This window comes from Hyperolius riggenbachi, chromosome 1 (assembly GCF_040937935.1).
Source record: "Hyperolius riggenbachi isolate aHypRig1 chromosome 1, aHypRig1.pri, whole genome shotgun sequence".
NCBI classification, from domain to species: domain Eukaryota; kingdom Metazoa; phylum Chordata; class Amphibia; order Anura; family Hyperoliidae; genus Hyperolius; species Hyperolius riggenbachi.
This window is the reverse complement of record NC_090646.1, coordinates 589,295,734-589,313,192: the sequence shown is the minus strand read 5'-3', so window position 1 is coordinate 589,313,192 and position 17,459 is coordinate 589,295,734. Positions and strand designations below refer to the sequence as shown.

Below are 17,459 nucleotides of genomic sequence, written 5' to 3'. Positions count from 1 at the left end.
ACGAGGGTACGTGTCATCATGTAGATGACGCGTACCCTTGTACGCGTCATCGCGGTACTTCTGCTCTCTCTTGACGTGACTTACAAATGTAAACAGGAAGTGCGTCAGAGAGAGGGCGGAAGTATCAGATGGTACTAGCGCCTATGCTCTCCGGCTGCCCGCTTCCTGCCCTCCTCCTGCCAGCCTGCAAGGTACCTTCGGGGGACTTAGATTTAATTTTATAGGGTCCAGCAGAAGGGAGAGCTTAGCGGGGAGGGGTGGGGGGCACTTCCGACCCCCCCCCCCGCGCTCGGGGCATGCTCTCCCTTTATGCTGGGACCCTATAGGGGCCCCAAAGGGACATGTTCGGGTTGGGTTCGGGGTTCGGCCCGAACATGCCGAATATCGGGGGCATGTTCGGCCGAACCCCCCCGAACCCGAACATCTGGATGTTCGCCCATCACTACCGGACACCACCTACTTCACCAGTTTGCCAGATTTTGTTCCGGCAATTTGAAAGGAAGGGAGGGGTTCCTTCAATAAATGTAAAATATTTTATATTTGTCATCATGCAGCTGAAAAAAGGCTGCTATTTATTATTATAATTTAGAAAATAGATTTTATTTCTGAAATATTGTATTTTTAATTTGGGTCCACTTTAAACGGGAGGATCCAGAGTCTTCCCTCTACCGAGGTAACTATCTGTATTTCTCTCCATATCATCACACAAGTTTGCTTGAAAACATATTAGTGCTTTTTGTGGAAAGTTCCTTGTTCCCAGTAAGCCTCTGTGTTGGAGACTGCCGAGCAACTGATTTCCGGCAGCACAGCAAATTGTTCACATACTTTCGGCACCTTGAAGAAGCATAATAATAGATGATGGGATCCAGGCAAGAGCTGATGCTACTGACGCAAACACACAAGATGTAAGCAAAATATGAGGACTCATCTAATCCAGTACTGAAGCGCAAGTAATGAACCAAAAAGATGATGTTAGTTGGGCCAAAGCAAATCAAGAAAGCAAAAAGCACTGTAATGGCGAGGAGCACGGATCTTCTCTTCTTACAGGAGTCCTTGATTTCTTTGGTGCTCAGTCTTCGTATGATACAGATGTAGCACAAGGTGGTGATGATCAAAGGCAAGAAGAAGAAGATGGAAGAAAAGATGGTGAAGTAATAAATGTAAAAGTTCTGCTGGCTCTCCAGCTCCAAAACATCATGACAGGTTGTAATTGGCAGTGTGTTGTTTTGTAGAGTCTGATTGGTTACAAGAAGAGGCACAGTGCTGCCAACCGATATTATCCATATAAAGAGACAAACCATCCAGGCACGCTTCTTTGTGCGCCAGGCAAGAGACCGCATGGTGAAAACCACCACCAGGAACCTGTCCACACTGATGCTGGTCATAAGCAGGACAGAGCAGTACATGTTGCAGTAAAATGCCGCAGTAGCAAAGCGGCACATTCCATCCCCAATGCGCCAGTTGTTCCCAGAAAACCGATAAACGATGTGGAAAGGCAGAACGCATACAAAGAGGACATCGGCAGCCGCCAGGTTCAGCATATACACCGCTGCTGGGCTTTTGATTTTTCCCTTCGAAGAAAACATTATAATTGCCATAATGTTGAGCGGCAGAGACACAGCCAGCACTATGGTATAAACCGATGGTACAAATTTGGTCAACCACTGACTAGATAGATAGATTTTAGTATCATTTGTTATGCTTTCATTTTTGGTAAGTGAGTTCCGTATCGAATCTGAAAATAAAAGATACAAAATTATACTCATTAGCATAGCTTAGTAGCTCATGGCCCCAGTGCGAGTTTTACACTGGGCCCCCCTCAAACACTCTATACATAACAATTGATACGGAGCACCAAAACCTGCCAAGGACTAGAGATGGGCCGAACCTCCGATTTTTGGTTCGCCAACCGGGTTCGCGAACTTTCGCGGAAGGTTCGGTTCGAGCAAACTTTCGCGAACCGCAATAGACTTCAATGGGGAGGCGAACTTTGAAAACTAGAAACACTCATGCTGGCCACAAAAGTGATGGAAAAGATGTTTCAAGGGGTCTAACACCTGGAGGGGGGCATGGCGGAGTGGCATACTACACGCCAAAAGTCCCGGGGAAAAATCTGGATTTGACGCAAAGTAGCGTTTTAAAGTTAATGGGAACCCGTGTAAAAAAAAAAAAAGTCAGATACTCACCTAAGGAGAAGGAAGGCTCGGTTCTAATGAGTCTTCCCTCTCCTCTCCCGGTGCCTGGTCCTGTGCAGGGTCCCCCGTAGCAGTATTCGACCGTTTCGGTCAAATACTGCCACTTCCGCCGCCAAAGGGAGGTTTTGGAAGTCTTTGGGAGCACTCGGGCTCCCGAAGACGGGCCGCTGCATACTGCGCATGCGCAAGTGCCCTCTATGACGCACTCGCGCATGTCTATGACGCACTCGCGCGTGCGCAGTATGGAGTCGCCGGCCTTCGGGAGCCCGAATGCTCCCGAAGACTTCCGAAGTTCCCGCGGCGGCGGATTTGCACGGAGGATCCACCGGGCACCGGGAGAGAAGAGGGGAGGCTCATTAGGACTCAGAGCCTTCCCTCTCCTTAGGTGAGTATCTGACTTTTTTTCTTTTTTTTTATGGGGTTACATTAGCTTTAAGGGCAGAAAATCACATTGAATGCTAAATTGCAGGCCTAAAGTGCTTTAAAACATCTTGCATGTGTATATGTTACGGCCAGAACCCGAAGTTTGGCCACTTCGCGTTCTGGCTGGCCACTTCGGGTTCCGGCCGGCCAATGTGCGAAGTGGCCGCTGCGCTGCGGCCAATGTGAGAAATGGAATGATTCCTGTAACATTAATGTATCTTCTGGCCGTCTCGCTCCGGCCAAATTTATCACAACTTAGTTAATTTAATGAAATTAAGCCGGCAGCAATGTAACAGATGAAGCCGCCGGCTTTTGCTCTGCCTCTCTCTCCTCCCCCGCCTCTCTCTCTCCTATGGGCAGCCGGCGGGGACATGCATGTCCCCCCAGAGTCGTTCGTCGCGGCAGGGAATCCTGACGTTCTTGCAGAGCAAGTGCTGGCAAAAGCAATGTCTGCAGCCTCCCCGCTCTGCTTCCCTGGCGCGACGAACGACTCTCGGGGACACGCGCGCCGGCTGCCCATAGGAGAGAGAGAGAGAGAGGCGGGGGAGGAGAGAGAGGCAGAGCAAAAGCCGGCGGCTTCATCTGCTACATTGCCGCCGGCTTCATTTCATTAAATTAACTTGTGATAAATTTGGCCGCAGCAAGACGGCCAGAAGATACATTTATGTTACAGAAATCATTCCATTTTTCACATTGGCCGCAGCGCAGCGGCCACTTCGCACATTGGCCGGCCAGAACCCAAAGTAGCCAGCCAGAACGCGAAGTGGCCAAACTTCGGGTTCTGGCCGTAACACATAGAATCAATCAGGGAGTGTAATTAGTGTACTGCTTCACACTGACATGACCAAACTCACTGTGTAACGCACCGCAAACAGATGATTGTGTAGTGGCGATATTGCTCTTTCTCAGTGATATCAGGTAATGTCTGACTGCCTTATCAACTTTCGATTTTTTGACCATTGTTAAAGCTTACATCTATTTTTTTTTATTACGTTTTCTACTTGCTGTTCAGTACCTGCAACGAGAATCTGTTATGGAGGGCAAGTCTGCCATTGTCACCACGGGTAATGGCTGGGGAATCACGGTTCGATTCCAGTCCGAAGTGGGAGCCTGAGACCCATGCTGTACCTGCCCTGACCGTGCTTTGCAAACCAAGCATCTGTGGTCAGATGGACCCTTGACCCAGCGAAACAAAAACCAACTCGAAAGCATTTGCCAAGAATGTTTAATGGAGGGCAAGTCGGAAACAGTAAATTCGGGCGCCTGAGGCTAGTGGACAAATCGGGCGCCGCCATTCACTCCTATAATAAATATCGTTTAATGGGCGCCCGATAGGAAAAAAGGGCGCCGGAGAAAAATAACGTTTTAAAAGCGGCGCCCGGAGACTTAATGTTTTATTACTGCTTCTCATGATTACACATTATTTAATGATTTATACATTTTTAAATATTATTTTTAAACGAAAAACAGTACAATATTTTTTTTCAAACATTATTTTTAAACGAAAAACAGTACATTTTTTTTTTTTTTTTTACATTATTTTTAAACGAAAAAACTAACAGGGGGGTCTTAGGTTTAGGCACCAACAGGGGGGTCTTAGGTTTAGGCACCAACAGGGGGTCTTAGGTTTAGGCACCAACAGGGGGGTCTTAGGTTTAGGCACCAACAGGGGGGTCTTAGGTTTAGGCACTAACAGGGGGGTCTTAGGTTTAGGCACCAACAGGGGGGTCTTAGGTTTAGGCACTAACAGGGGGGTCTAGGGGTTAGGGGTAGGTACAGGGAGGGTTACTTAGGCACCAACAGGGGGGGTCTTAGGTTTAGGCATCAACAGGGGGGTCTAGGGGTTAGGGGTAGGTACAGGGAGGGTTACTTAGTAATTTTTTTTTTTAAACGTTATTATACGTTTCAGTATTTAAACGAAAGATTAACGTTTTTACAATTGCCGATTTAATGCACATTATTTAATGATTTATAACTTTAAAAAACATTAATTTTAAACGAAATACAGTACAATACATTTTTAAACGTTATCCATGCTTATCGTTAAAAACCCGGCGCCCTTTTTTCCCAGCGCCCCTTTTTAACGTACGCGGGCAAGTCTGCCATTCATATAACTGTGTGAAACTTTCGATGGTACTAGTTTCTCAGTACCATGGTGACTGACCACGGGTAATGGCCAGGGAATCCGGTTTCTATTCCGTTCCGGAGTTGGAGCCTAAGAAATGTCTACCACCACACATCCAGGCAAGGAAGGCAGCAGGCATGGCATGCCCGCCCCGATAAAGTGACCAAAAATAACAATATGGGAGGACTTTCGAGGCCCTGCTGTGCATGTGAAATGAATTAACTTTAAATCCTTAGACGAGAATCTGTTATGGAGGGCAAGTCTGATGGTGCCTTCACTGCGATTCACCAGGTTGGTCTCCTCCTCAAGGAGGCGAGAATATTTTATGGAGGGCAAGTCTGCCATTGTGAGTGACCACAGGTAATGGCCCGGGAATCCTGGTTGTATTCCGGTCCGGAGTTGGAGCCTAAGAAACGGCTACCACCACACATCCAGGCAAGGAAGGCAGCAGGCATGGCATGCCCGCCCTGAGGTAGTGACCAAAAATAACAATGCAGGAGGACTTTTGAGGGCTTGCTGTATTTGAAATAAATTAACTTTAAATCCTTTAACGAGAATCTGTTATGGTGGACAAAGATGACACCACTTGCCTTTCACAAGAATCTGTTCTGGAGGGCAAGTCTGCCATCCATTCAAGTGAAAGGTATGCACTGACTGCCAGGTATAATACAATGTGCAGTCACAGATGCAGTGAAAGGTGTGCAGTGACTGCAAACAGTCCTGGACCCTGTTGGTGGTGGCGGAGAAGGCAGTCAAGCAGCCGGCGGGCAGAGGTGCTGTGTGGGGAGCAACTTAGTCTTGGGGCAGGCAGCCAGTCACACGGCGTGCAGGCAGAGATGCTGTGTGTGGGGACTGACTTAGTCTTTTTGCGGGCAGTAGCCCTCTGGGATCCATGCCTCATTCATTTTGATAAAGGTGAGGTACTGAACACTGTTGTGACTTAGGCGACTTCTCTTCTCAGTGACAATGCATCCAGCTGCACTGAAGGTCCTTTCTGACAGGACGCTTGTGGTAGGGCAAGACAGAAGTTGGATGGCAAATTGGGACAGCTCTGGCCACAGGTCAAGCCTGCGCACCCAGTAGTCCAGGGGTTCATCGCTGCTCACAGTATCTACATCCACACTTAAGGCCAGGTAGTCGGCTTCCTGCCCGGTCCAGGTGTTGGTGGGGGGTGGATCCCGAAGGGCTACGGCAAGGCTTTGGACTAAAGAATGTCTGCATGTCCGACATCACCATGAGATCACTGGAGCATCCTATCCTTGCCTGCGTGGACATGGGAGGAAGATTACTGGCAGTGGTACCTTTATTGTGTTGTGCTGTGACATCACCCTTAAATGCATTGTAAAGCATAGTTGACAGCTTGTTCTGCACGAGCTACATCCTTTCTGCCTTCAGGTGAGTTGGTAACAGGTCCGCCACATTGTGCCTGTACCGAGGGTCTAGTAGCGTGGCCACCCAGTGCAGGTCATTCCCCTTGAGTTTTTTTATATGGGGGTCCCTCAACAGGCTGGACAGCATGAAAAACGCCATCTGCACAAAGTCGGATCCAGACGTACTATCCATCTCCTCTTGCTCTTCCTGAGTGACGTTACGCAAGTCCTCTTCTTCCCCCCAGCCACGAACAATACCACGGGAACATGGAGCAGCACAAGCCCCCTGTGACGGCTGCTGCGGTTGTTCTTCTGCCGCCGCCTCTTCCTCCTCCACAGAAACACCTTCCTCATCATCCGAGTCTGACTCCTTTTCTTCCCCACACGACTCCTCTTCTTCCTCCTCCTTCCCCCTCTGTGCTGCCGCAGGTGTTGAAGAAACATCTGTTTCTGATGAAAATTGCATCCATGACTCTTCCTGCCGTAACTGTTCCTGTTCACGCTCCTCCACAGCTTGATCCACCACTCTACGCACGGCACGCTCCAGGAAGTAAGCGTAGGGGATCAAGTCACTGATGGTGCCTTCAGTGAGACTCACCAGGTTGGTCACCTCCTCAAACGGCCGCATGAGCCAACATGCATTCCGTATCAGTGTCCAGTTCGGTGGCCAGAACATCCCCATCTTCCCAGAATGTGTCCTTCTACTGTATTCTACTGTATTGTACAGGTACTGGGTGACGGCATTCTCCTGGTCTAGCAGGCGAGAGAACATGAGCAGGGTCGAATTCCAGCGAGTCGGGCTATCGCATATCAAGCATCGCACCGGCAAGTTGTTTCTCTGCTGAATGTCCGCAAAGCATGCCATGGCCGTGTAAGACCGCCTGAAATGCCCACACAACTTCCTGGCCTGCTTCAGGACACCCTCTAAGCCTGGGTACTTTGACACAAATCTTTGAACGACCAGATTCAACACATGTGCCATGCAGGGTACATGTGTCAGCTTTCCCAAATTTAAAGCAGAAAGGAGATTGCTGCCATTGTCACACACCACGTTGCCGATCTCCAGCTGGTGCGGGGTCAGCCATTGCTCCACCTGTTTGTTAAGAGCAGCCAGGAGAGCTGGTCCAGTGTGACTCTCTGCTTTGAGGCAAGACATGTCTAAGATGGCGTGACACCATCGTACCTGGCATGCAGCATAGGCTCTGGGGAGATGGGGCTGTGTAGCGGGAGAGGAGATGGCAGCACCACAAGAGTTGAACTGCCACTCAGCCAAGGAGGAGGATGACAGCGAAGAGAATGTAGCAGGAGGAGTAGGGGAGGAGGTGGCAAGAGGCCTGCCTGCAAGCCGTGGAGGTGTCACTAGTTGGTCCACTGCGCAGCCACGTACTCTCAGCTTGCCATCATTCACCAGGTTGACCCAATGGGCTGTGTAAGTAATGTAGCAGCCCTGACCATGCTTGGCAGACCAGGCATCCATTGTCAGGTGGACCCTTGACCCAACGCTCTTCGCCAGAGATGACACCACTTGCCTCTGAACTTCACGGTACAGTTTGGGTATCGTCTTTCTAGAAAAATAAGTGTGGCCTGGTATCTTCCACTGCGGTGTCCCAATGGCCACAAATTTACGGAAAGCCTCAGACTCCACCAGCCGGTATGGTAACAGCTGGCGAGCTAACAGTTCCGCCACGCCAGCTGTCAGAGGGCGAGCAAGGGGGTGACTGGCAGAAATTGGCTTCTTCCACTCAAACATTTCCTTCACGGAAACCTGGCTGCTGTGGGTAGAGGTGCAGTAACCGCTCAAGGGCAGAGGCGGAGTGGAGGAGGGTGGCTGTGAAGGTGCAAAGGAGAAAGCGGCTGAACATGCTGCACCTGAAGGAGGAAGAGGAGAAGGAGGGTGCCTTTTCTCCAGGTGCCTTCGTAAGGCACTTGTCCCTACGTGAGTGTTGGCCATTCCACGGCTCAATTTTTAGAGACAGAGAGAACAGATGGCTTTATTCCGATCTAAGCCAGACACATCAAAAAATTTCCACACCGCTGAGCAACCCTGGGGTGATGGCACTATGGTGGCCTCAGAGTCAGCAGCTGACGTTGAAGGGCATGTTGGCTGGCTGTCCATAGCTGGCGATACATGGCGCCGGACACTGCCACCAGCTGTTTCTGAGGATGAGCTCCCCCTGCTTCTTTCAGGAACTCATCGCCTCCTACTCCTCTCTGGCTCCCCCTCCGAACTGCCCCCTCTTCATCTCTTCTATTGGGAACATACATGGCATCCGTATAATCGTCATCATAATCATCCTGCCCAGCTTCACTTTCCTCAGACACCTCCAAAACTGCACCAACAGCAGGTACTTCATCATCATCATCCTCCTCCTCCATTACGTCCATATTGTCGCCTAACTCACACATATGAGGTGGTGTAACTTTCTGAGCGCCTTCATAATGTTGTAGCAGTAGTGGCTGTGAATCAGTGAATTCAACACCAAATAACTCCTGCGAAGTGTCAAATGCAGCGGATGTGGTGCTTGTAGTAGCGCTGGTGGCTGCAGGAGATGAGGTGTTCTGTGTTAAATAGTCAACCACGTCCTGACAATTTTGGGAGGTGATGGCACGTGCCTTCTTCTGAGCACTGCACTTTGGGCCAGGGCCACATGAAATCACATCAACATGACTACGCACACACCTGCCAGGTGGCCTTCCTCTGGGTCTGCCGCTACCTCTTCTGCGACCTGGTTTGTCCGTTTTGTCCATATCGGGGGGGGGGGGGGGGGGGAGGATGAAGTGAAAGGTATGCACAGATTTGATTAGTACAATGTGCATTCACACAGGTGCAGCAGTTAACAGGTATGCAGGGAGTGGTATATCACACTGCGTGCACTCACCTAGGTAGGTGGGTTCACTGAACCCAACAGCTAGATAGGTATATGCAGTAATGGGTATTACTATGTGCAGCTGCCTATCACACACACAGGTACAGTAGCCACTGAATGTGCTAGGCCTGGGCTGGCGGTGGCACTGCACACAGTATGAATTACAAAAGCTGTCTATACAACACAAGTGCAGTAATAATGGGTATTACACAATGTGCAGCTGACACAGGTGTGTGATTGTGATTGGCCTGGGCTGGCACTGGCACACAGTATGAATTACAAAAGCTGTCTATACAACACAATTGCAGTAATAATGGGTATTACACAATGTGCAGCTGACACAGGTGTGTGATTGTGATTGGCCTGGGCTGGCACTGGCACACAGTATGAATTACAAAAGCTGTCTATACAACACAAGTGTCAGTCAGTGACACACACAGAAAAAAAAATCACAAGAACAGGATTAGCTCTGAAAAGAGCTGTTGCTGGGTGCTATTATAGCAATAAGATTCAGCCAGGAGCAAGCTAACAAACCAAGAGCCTAACTAATCTTTCCCTAGGAGAAACAGTCTGAAGCAGCTCGCCCTACTCTCACTAGTGCAGGCACACAAGTGAGTGTAATGGCCGGCAGAGCCTGCCTTTTATAAGGGGGGGGGGGAGTGGCTCCAGGAGAGAGTGTAGCCTAATTGGCTACAATGTGCCTGCTGACTGTGATGTAGAGGGTCAAAGTTGACCCTAATGGAGCATTATGGGGCGAATCGAACTTCCGGGAAAGTTTGCCTCCGCTTGCGAAGGCGAACCAGCCAAAGTTCACCCGGAACCAATCACCAGTGAACCGTTCGGCCCATCTCTACCAAGGACAACCACAGTTTCAGAAAGGTGTAAGCTGGGGAGGAGAACAGTCTATTAATGTAGTGTTTCTCAATCCTGTTCTCGTGACTTCCCAACGGTGCATGTTTTGCAGGCAACCTCAGCTATGCCCAGGTGGGGTAATTAGTAACTCAGCTACATGGAACCCACCTAGCTGAGACACTAATTACCCCACCTGGGCATAGCTGAGGTTACCAGCAAAACATGCACCGTTGGGGAGTCACGAGGACAGGTTTGAGAAACACTACATTAATGGTTACAACTAATCAAAGCATATGCAGAGGTGATAATTACCAGCATAGCACCAGTAGAGATCTAATAAAGTGGTTGAAAGAGGCCCCCTATTGGGTCCCTCTGGTCCAGGGGCCCTGGTGTGGTCGCTACCACTGCATCCCCTACTGCTATGATTTGTGTGTACTGTAAAAGAGAGTTCCCCAACCCTGTCCTCAAGGCCCACCAACAGTACATGTTTTGCAGAAAATCACAACCATTCACGGGTGAGGTAATTAGTGCTGCAGCAGAGCTGATTAACTACCTCTGTGGATTTCCACAAAACATGCACTGTTTTGAGGACAGGGTTGGGGAACACTGTTTTACAGTACACACAAATCATAGCAGTAGGGGATGCAGTGGTAGCGACCACACCAGGGCCCCTGGACCAGAGGGACCCAATAGGGGGCCTCTTTCAACCACTTTATTAGATCTCTACTGGTGCTATGCTGGTAATTATCACCTCTGCATATGCTTTGATTAGTTGTAACCATTAATGAAGTGTTTCTCAAACCGTGTAAAAGATAAGGGCAGTTTCACAAAGTGTGAAAATGTTAGTTTTAGTTTGTGCATTAAAAAAGTGACAGACTTTCACATCTGTTCTATGTTTATTATTAGTTGCTGTGAAATTTTTGAATGTTTCCTCATATAAACTTGTGTGGCATCCGAAGAAAATGGGTATGAAAGTAAGTTTGGACTTCCTGTGCATTCTGTGCATTGTGGCAAAATCGCTGAAAGATTGATGTGATTTTGCCACGATATATATATATATATATATATATATATATATATATATATATATACATATACATATATATATATATATACATATATATATATATATAATATATATATATATATATATATATATATATATATATATACACAGTACAGTATATAAATAATTTAGGTGTCATAAGTAGGGATAAAGATATTGCTGATTGAATAGGGACATAGCTAAAATGTCGAAACAGCTCTGGTCCATAAGGGGGAAACAAGGTCTAGATGTGAAGTGGTTAAAACTATAATGGCCAAAAACTGAGAAAAAATAATTCTTTTTTCTTTTTTTTTATTATTCCCTTAAAATGCATATAACATAAAATAATTCTTACCAAAAAGTACCACCCAAAGAAAGACTAATTTGTGGCAAAAAAAAAAACCACTATACAGATGATTTCAGTGTGATGGGAGGAGCGTGATGTGAAAATTGCTCTGGTTTTGAAGTGGTTAATACTAAAAATAAGAAATATTCTTGGATAGGACTGAAAAAAAATCATCTTGTACTTACCAGGTGTGTCATTTTCTTTTCCAGGATTGAATACAAAACTATTATGAACCATATCTGAAATAGAAATGGAAAGTAAACAACTTTAAAAAGAGAGGTAAAACAGATCTGTAATAAGTACTGTATTCACTTTTATGTAACCCTTAAAGTGATCCTGTGATGCCACAGATGTGGGTGCTACCATTCCTTGGTTGTTAATTTTACCTTTTTCTGTTTTTTTCCCCAAACTGCTTGTGTTGTGTCTGTTTCATGACTGACTCCCTAAGTAGCACCCTGATGAAGCCGGACAGGGTGAAATGCATAGGTGGGAGGAGCTTGCATAGGAGTAAGCATTGAGCCTTGCATTCCAAACTGATCCCCTACGGATGTACGATTGAGTGAGTGGGTAGATCGTGGGACCCCCATCCACCAGCAGTAGTACATGAGCCACAAGCCAGCAGAGACCTGGATCTTGATGGTGGCAGTGCAAATAGACGCATGCTCAGCATCTGCAGGAATGTGGTAAGACAGATGACAGATGTGATATCTGGCAACCATAACAGCACAAGTGATCGGCTAGGCAAGGGGTCCGCAACCCCCGGGCTGCGGCCCACTGCTGGGTCGCAGGCTGTTCTGAGCTGGGCCTTGCCGTCTGACAACACAGTGCAGAGAGAAGTGTCACTGAAGTTTACAGAAGCTATAGAGAAGATACGTCTGCAGCCATTGTTACTGCTGCCACCTAGTGTCTGTTACTTGTAATGCAGCATGCTTTCTGTCTGTATGGACACCAGGTGGCAGCAGTGAGGATGACTGGGACGCTCTGATCTCTTGCTAGCCACAGAGTTCAGGCTGAATGGAGGCGAGCAGCTGGTGCTGGAAGCTAGTGTGGGAAGAAGAATGGAAGGCTTAGGGAAGGGTAAAAGTGAGTGTGGGGAGAAGGGAAGTGAACTGAGTGTGAGAGGAGGGGAGTGTGAAATGGGTGTAGGGTGGAGGGTAAAAAGGCTGTGGGGTGGAGGGAAGGATAAAAGTGAGGGGAGGCAGATGAAGGTAGAAAATAACTGCCAGTAGATAAGGAAGCCCAGGCAGTACCCCCTTCACACCACCTGACACACCAAATGTACCTTGTGTTGGTGGGTTATGCAGCAGCCCCAGTGCAGTGCAAAGGGATCTTTTCTAAAGTGCTGAGGGTGATGAAGATAGAGGTTAGGTAGGGCTGGTGTTGCAAGGACGTCTTTATGTAATGACACTGCTTGTAGAACAAGCCAGCACCTGTCCCCCCTGCGCGTGCAAACACACACGCACTCACACGCTTACGCTTGCACCCGCCCGGTCCTTGGAAAAATTGCCTGATGTTGAAGCGGACCTTGGGTCAAAAAAGGTTGAGGACCACTGGGCTAGGCTGTGAGAGAGCCTTATACCACTGCTCTTTTCTTGTGAAATCAGACCAGTGTCTCTGCAATTGAAGTTTGTATGGCTGGCCGGACTATCTGCTAATACCTGATGATATATGTGCTTCTTGGTTTCTTATTCTATTTATTATAATCTCAGTCTTTTGTTGCAGTAAAGCTATTTATTGTTTTTCCAAAGTTAAAGAGACTATAACAAAGTTACAAACAGAGTTACAAGTTAAGGTGCTCCTCTAGTCCTATCTACACTAATTGCGTATAAATGCAGGTATTATATCTTAAGCAAGATGGTTACTTCTTTCATCAAGATGGAGGCTGGAGTCTGCTCTCTGCACTCCTGCTGATGGAATCTTGATGCTGCAATCTTTCTTATGGAATCTTGTGGAGTCTCGCTTCTGGGATCTTAAGGAAACTTATGGAGTCTCTTTCTCTGCCTCAGGATTACTTCTTAAATAGTCATGAAATTCATTCATTCACATACACACACGCACATGACCACCTCCAGCTCAGGTGTCATTTAGCCCCCTGTCCTTCCCAGTTATGTCTTCTTTGGACCTCTAGGTGGCGTTATAACCTCACCCATGAAGTCCTGGGATGTTGGCTGCAAGGTGTCTTCTGTGCAACAGGGGCACTGTGACCACACAGGTTTGGGTTGACCCCTTTGACCTGAGCTTGCCCGAAGGCCTTAACAGGACAGTTAAACATTCCATTGGGTGTTGTCTTGGCCTTTCCCAACCCTCAACAGAAAACCTATTATTTCAACAGGGATCCTTGTTTATGGTTGATAAGCATTGTGGCTTCTAGAAGCCACCCCCAAGGGGAATGCCATTCCAGTCTTTGTCAGATGGTAGTTTGCTCCTTATTTTTTGATCTTGTTCTTTTTTAAGCAGAAACAGAGCACGTTGGTATAGAAGCTGTTCATTCACCTGCGATTGACCTGGTCCACTCTGCGTTCAATACAGAGCCGGGACAAGGTCCTCCAGCACCCAAGGCTGAGACACCAAAGTGCGCCCCTCCATCCCTGCCACCCCAGCTGTCACAAACTGATTGCTATTAGACTAAGAGGCGCCACAGGGCCCACAACCTCCCCAACACCTTAATATCTAGTTATCTGGCTTGCAGTCACTGCTATGTATCCCCTTTTCTTATTTCTTTCTGCTTAAAACACAATTAGGAATGACAGCTGAATGAATTGTGCGCCCCCTCCTACACTGCGCCCTGAGACTGGAGCCTCTCCAGCCTATGCCTCGGCCCGGCCCTGGTTCAATATTCCAGATAAGATAATATCCAACACTTGACATCTTGCTTTACTAACCCACCTACTATGATCTGCAATTATCACTAAAGTAACCAGGATGGGTTACAACGCTGCTTATATCTATGCTATGAGTACTCACTGGGCCCCCTTACGAAACTTTGGATAGGGCCCCCCTCATTTTCTGCACAGGTAAACTAATAACCAATATTATTCAATAGGCTAGTGCGCATTTGAATGTGTTTTGTTTTCCCCATGCAAATATCTTGTGGCCAAAAAGTAAAAATGCACCCACACATTATCTTTGTATATAGAAATACATATATATTTATTAATGTTTAACCCCTTACACCACTACCCTATAACAAAATAAAACACTTTGCATATAAAGGTTTGTAATTAGTGATATAGTATTCAAAATCAAGATTTATATTGTAGCGCTTGTTGGTGCAGTATCGATTGGCAGCACAGAGTTAGCAAGGAATACCACCACCTCACACTCTAAAAATAGCAATCAAAATAACTCATGCGCCAATGCACCAATGCAAATCAATAATGCAAAATATTTAATAAAATATATCTGTTAAAATATATCTATCATTCAAATATACAAGACAGGACAATGATTAGCGTTCAGTCAGACAATTCTCCTTCACAGTATCGTCACTCTTGTTGTTGCAGAAAGGACTACAATATCCTCACCTTCAGCAGATCTAAACTACTACTACGAGAATCCTTCCTAATCGCTCCTAAAACGCTTTTTATTATCTTTGTTGTACAGGATTTTTGATTTACAAGATCCTCTTCATAGCTGAACACTGTTCATTGTAGCTACGAAGAGGATCTTGTAAATCAAAAATCCTGTACAACAAAGATAATAAAAAGCTTTTTAGGAGCGATTAGGAAGCTGCAGGTGAGGATATTGTAGTCCTTTCTACAACAGCAAGAGTGACGATACTGTGAAGCAGAATTGTCTGACTGAACGCTAATCATTGTCCTGTCTTGTATATTTGAATGATAGATATATTTTAACAGATATATTTTATTAAATATTTTGCATTGGTGCATTGGCACATGAGTTATTTTGATTGCTAGTATTCAAAATCACTAATCAGAAAACATACACTTGCATTTTCAGATAAAATATTATCACCATACATTGTACTAGTGACCCAATTTAAACGTTGTGATAACTGGGACAAATGGGAAAATAAAATGGGTGGGGTTTATCCAAAGCAGCACATTTTATTTTAAAACTATAATGGGCGAAAACTGAGAAATAATACATTTTTTCTTTTTATTATTATTCCCTTAAAATGCATATAAAATAAAATAATTTTTACCAAAAAGTATCACCCAAAGAAAGACTAATTTGTGACGAAAAAAACGATATATAGATAATTTCAGTGTGACGGGATGAGCGTGATGTTAAAAAATTGCTCTGGGTTTTAAGTGGTTAATAATAAAAATAATAAATATTCTTGGATAGGACTGGAAAAATTCATCTTGTACTTACCAAGTGTGCCATTTTCTTTTCCAGGATTGAATGCAAGACTATGATAAAACGTATCTGAAATAGAAATGGAAAGTAAACTACTGTAAAAAGAGAGGTAAAAACAGATCTATAATAAGTACTGTATTCACTTTTATGTAAACCTCAAAGTGATCCTGTGATGTCAGAGATGTGGGTGCTACCATTTCTTGGTTGTTAATTTTACCTTTTTCTGCCCCCCCCCCCCCCCCCAAACTGCTAGTGTTGTGTCTGTTTCATGACTGACTCCTTAATTAGCACTCTGATGAAGCTGGACAGGGTGAAATGCATAAGTGGGAGGTGTCACGGAAGAGCCGTGACAAAAGAGAATGCAATCACAATTGGTTTTCTGCACTGATTGTCGTTGACGTGCCAGATCAAAATTGGATGTTTAGGGCCTTGCAGACTTCAGCCTTGGGGGTCTTCTTTTGGGTCTCTGCCCTTTCATTTCAGCTGGAGCAGAGTTTACTTTTCATGGGGATTCATTTGTTCTCCAGGGAAGCCAGTGTTTACATTCAATTACCTGGTTCAAAGAAACTTCTCTCTCAGCTAAGTGTGTTTCAGTACCATTTGGCCTAAACTACTTTAAGAATGCAGGAAGCCCACAGCAGGGGGCCTATTGAGAATTTGGTCTCCGGCAGCCACAGTGGAGCCGTGTAGCCAGCCTTAGGACTACATGGAGTATATGATTTTTGTTCATTTAGGGGATACCGTTTATATGAGAGGTATGAAAATTATATCATTCTGCTGGTCCAAATCTGGTGAATATTTTAATATTAAATTGGTGCGGCTGACATTCCCAGAACCCGAGTGTAATGATCGGTGTAACACAGAGAGGATCTGATTACCGGTGAACTGCAGTCTCACCAGGAATACAGAATATACCTGATTATTGGTGATCTGCAGTATCACCGATAATCAGATATATCTACTAACCTCTGGACACCAGGGAGAACAAGTGAGTGTTTTATGCAACAGTATACTTTGAGTACTTCTCCAGAAGTATGTTCCTTCCTATGGCCTAAAATCTCCAGGAGGGAGGAGCTAAGCTGAGGATAGGAAGGTCAGAGCGTGAGTGACACCCGAGAGGGAGGGTGTCACTAACAGGTCTGGGAACTGCCTCTAACAGTAAGGCCAGTTCTCGAGGTCAGCTAGCCAGGTCGTTAACACACAGACAGATAAAAAACAGAATCAGGATGCTAATACAGATTCCAGGAACGAGCAGAGTCTGGCAACAGGATATCAGAAATAGCACAGTACAGAATCAGGATGCAAATACAGAGTCCAGGAACGAGCAGAGTTTGGCAACAGGATATCAGAAATAGCAAGGTACAAGATCAGAGTTCAGAGGGATAGTCAAACAGGCGGAAGGTCATAACAAATAATACAATGCAATGTTCCTAATGCTAAGGTGTGAACGCCTTGATGTCAACACCTTTGGAAACTAGGCTAGAACACAGATACAGACAAGGTCTGAGTGCTACCACGTTGTGATCGCAACGGCAGACAACCAGAGAATGCCCAGCACCCAGTATATATAGTAAGGTGCTCTCCAGCGCCTCCCTAAGTGCTGGACCAATGGCAAGTGGTGAAAATGTCAGCTGACCAGCCTGGTCAGCTGACCCTTTTCTGGCTGTCATATAAGTTTTGCCTCTCGGCGCGCGCGCGTCCTTCTAAATCTGTGTGGACTAGCAGTCCCAGCCACACCAGACATGTCTTGCAATGTAACCCTTGATTCAAGCGCGGGGACCGCCGCCCCGCTCTCTAAGGGAGCGGCGGTTTCCCCGCGTCCGACCGCACTGTCAGTTGCCCTGCCATATGTGCAATCTGCCGCCTCCAACGCGGACTCCACCGCTCTGTCCATGCGACATGCGGCGGTTTTT

General features: G+C 46.4%; 1 protein-coding gene across 1 annotated transcript in view; it reads right to left on the bottom strand.

The window, feature by feature from the left end:
• Positions 1–548: 548 nt before the first annotated feature.
• The window catches only part of LOC137558198 (proteinase-activated receptor 1-like), a 35,679-nt gene continuing 18,768 nt past the window's right edge, over positions 549–17,459 (bottom strand). The window contains exons 2-4 of the mRNA XM_068271724.1: positions 15,562–15,615; positions 11,409–11,462; positions 549–1,735 (exon numbers count right to left, since the gene is read on the bottom strand). Coding sequence (XP_068127825.1) covers positions 702–1,735; positions 11,409–11,462; positions 15,562–15,615 — 1,142 coding nt within the window. The 3' untranslated portion in view covers positions 549–701. The remainder of the gene's footprint in view (positions 1,736–11,408; positions 11,463–15,561; positions 15,616–17,459) is intronic.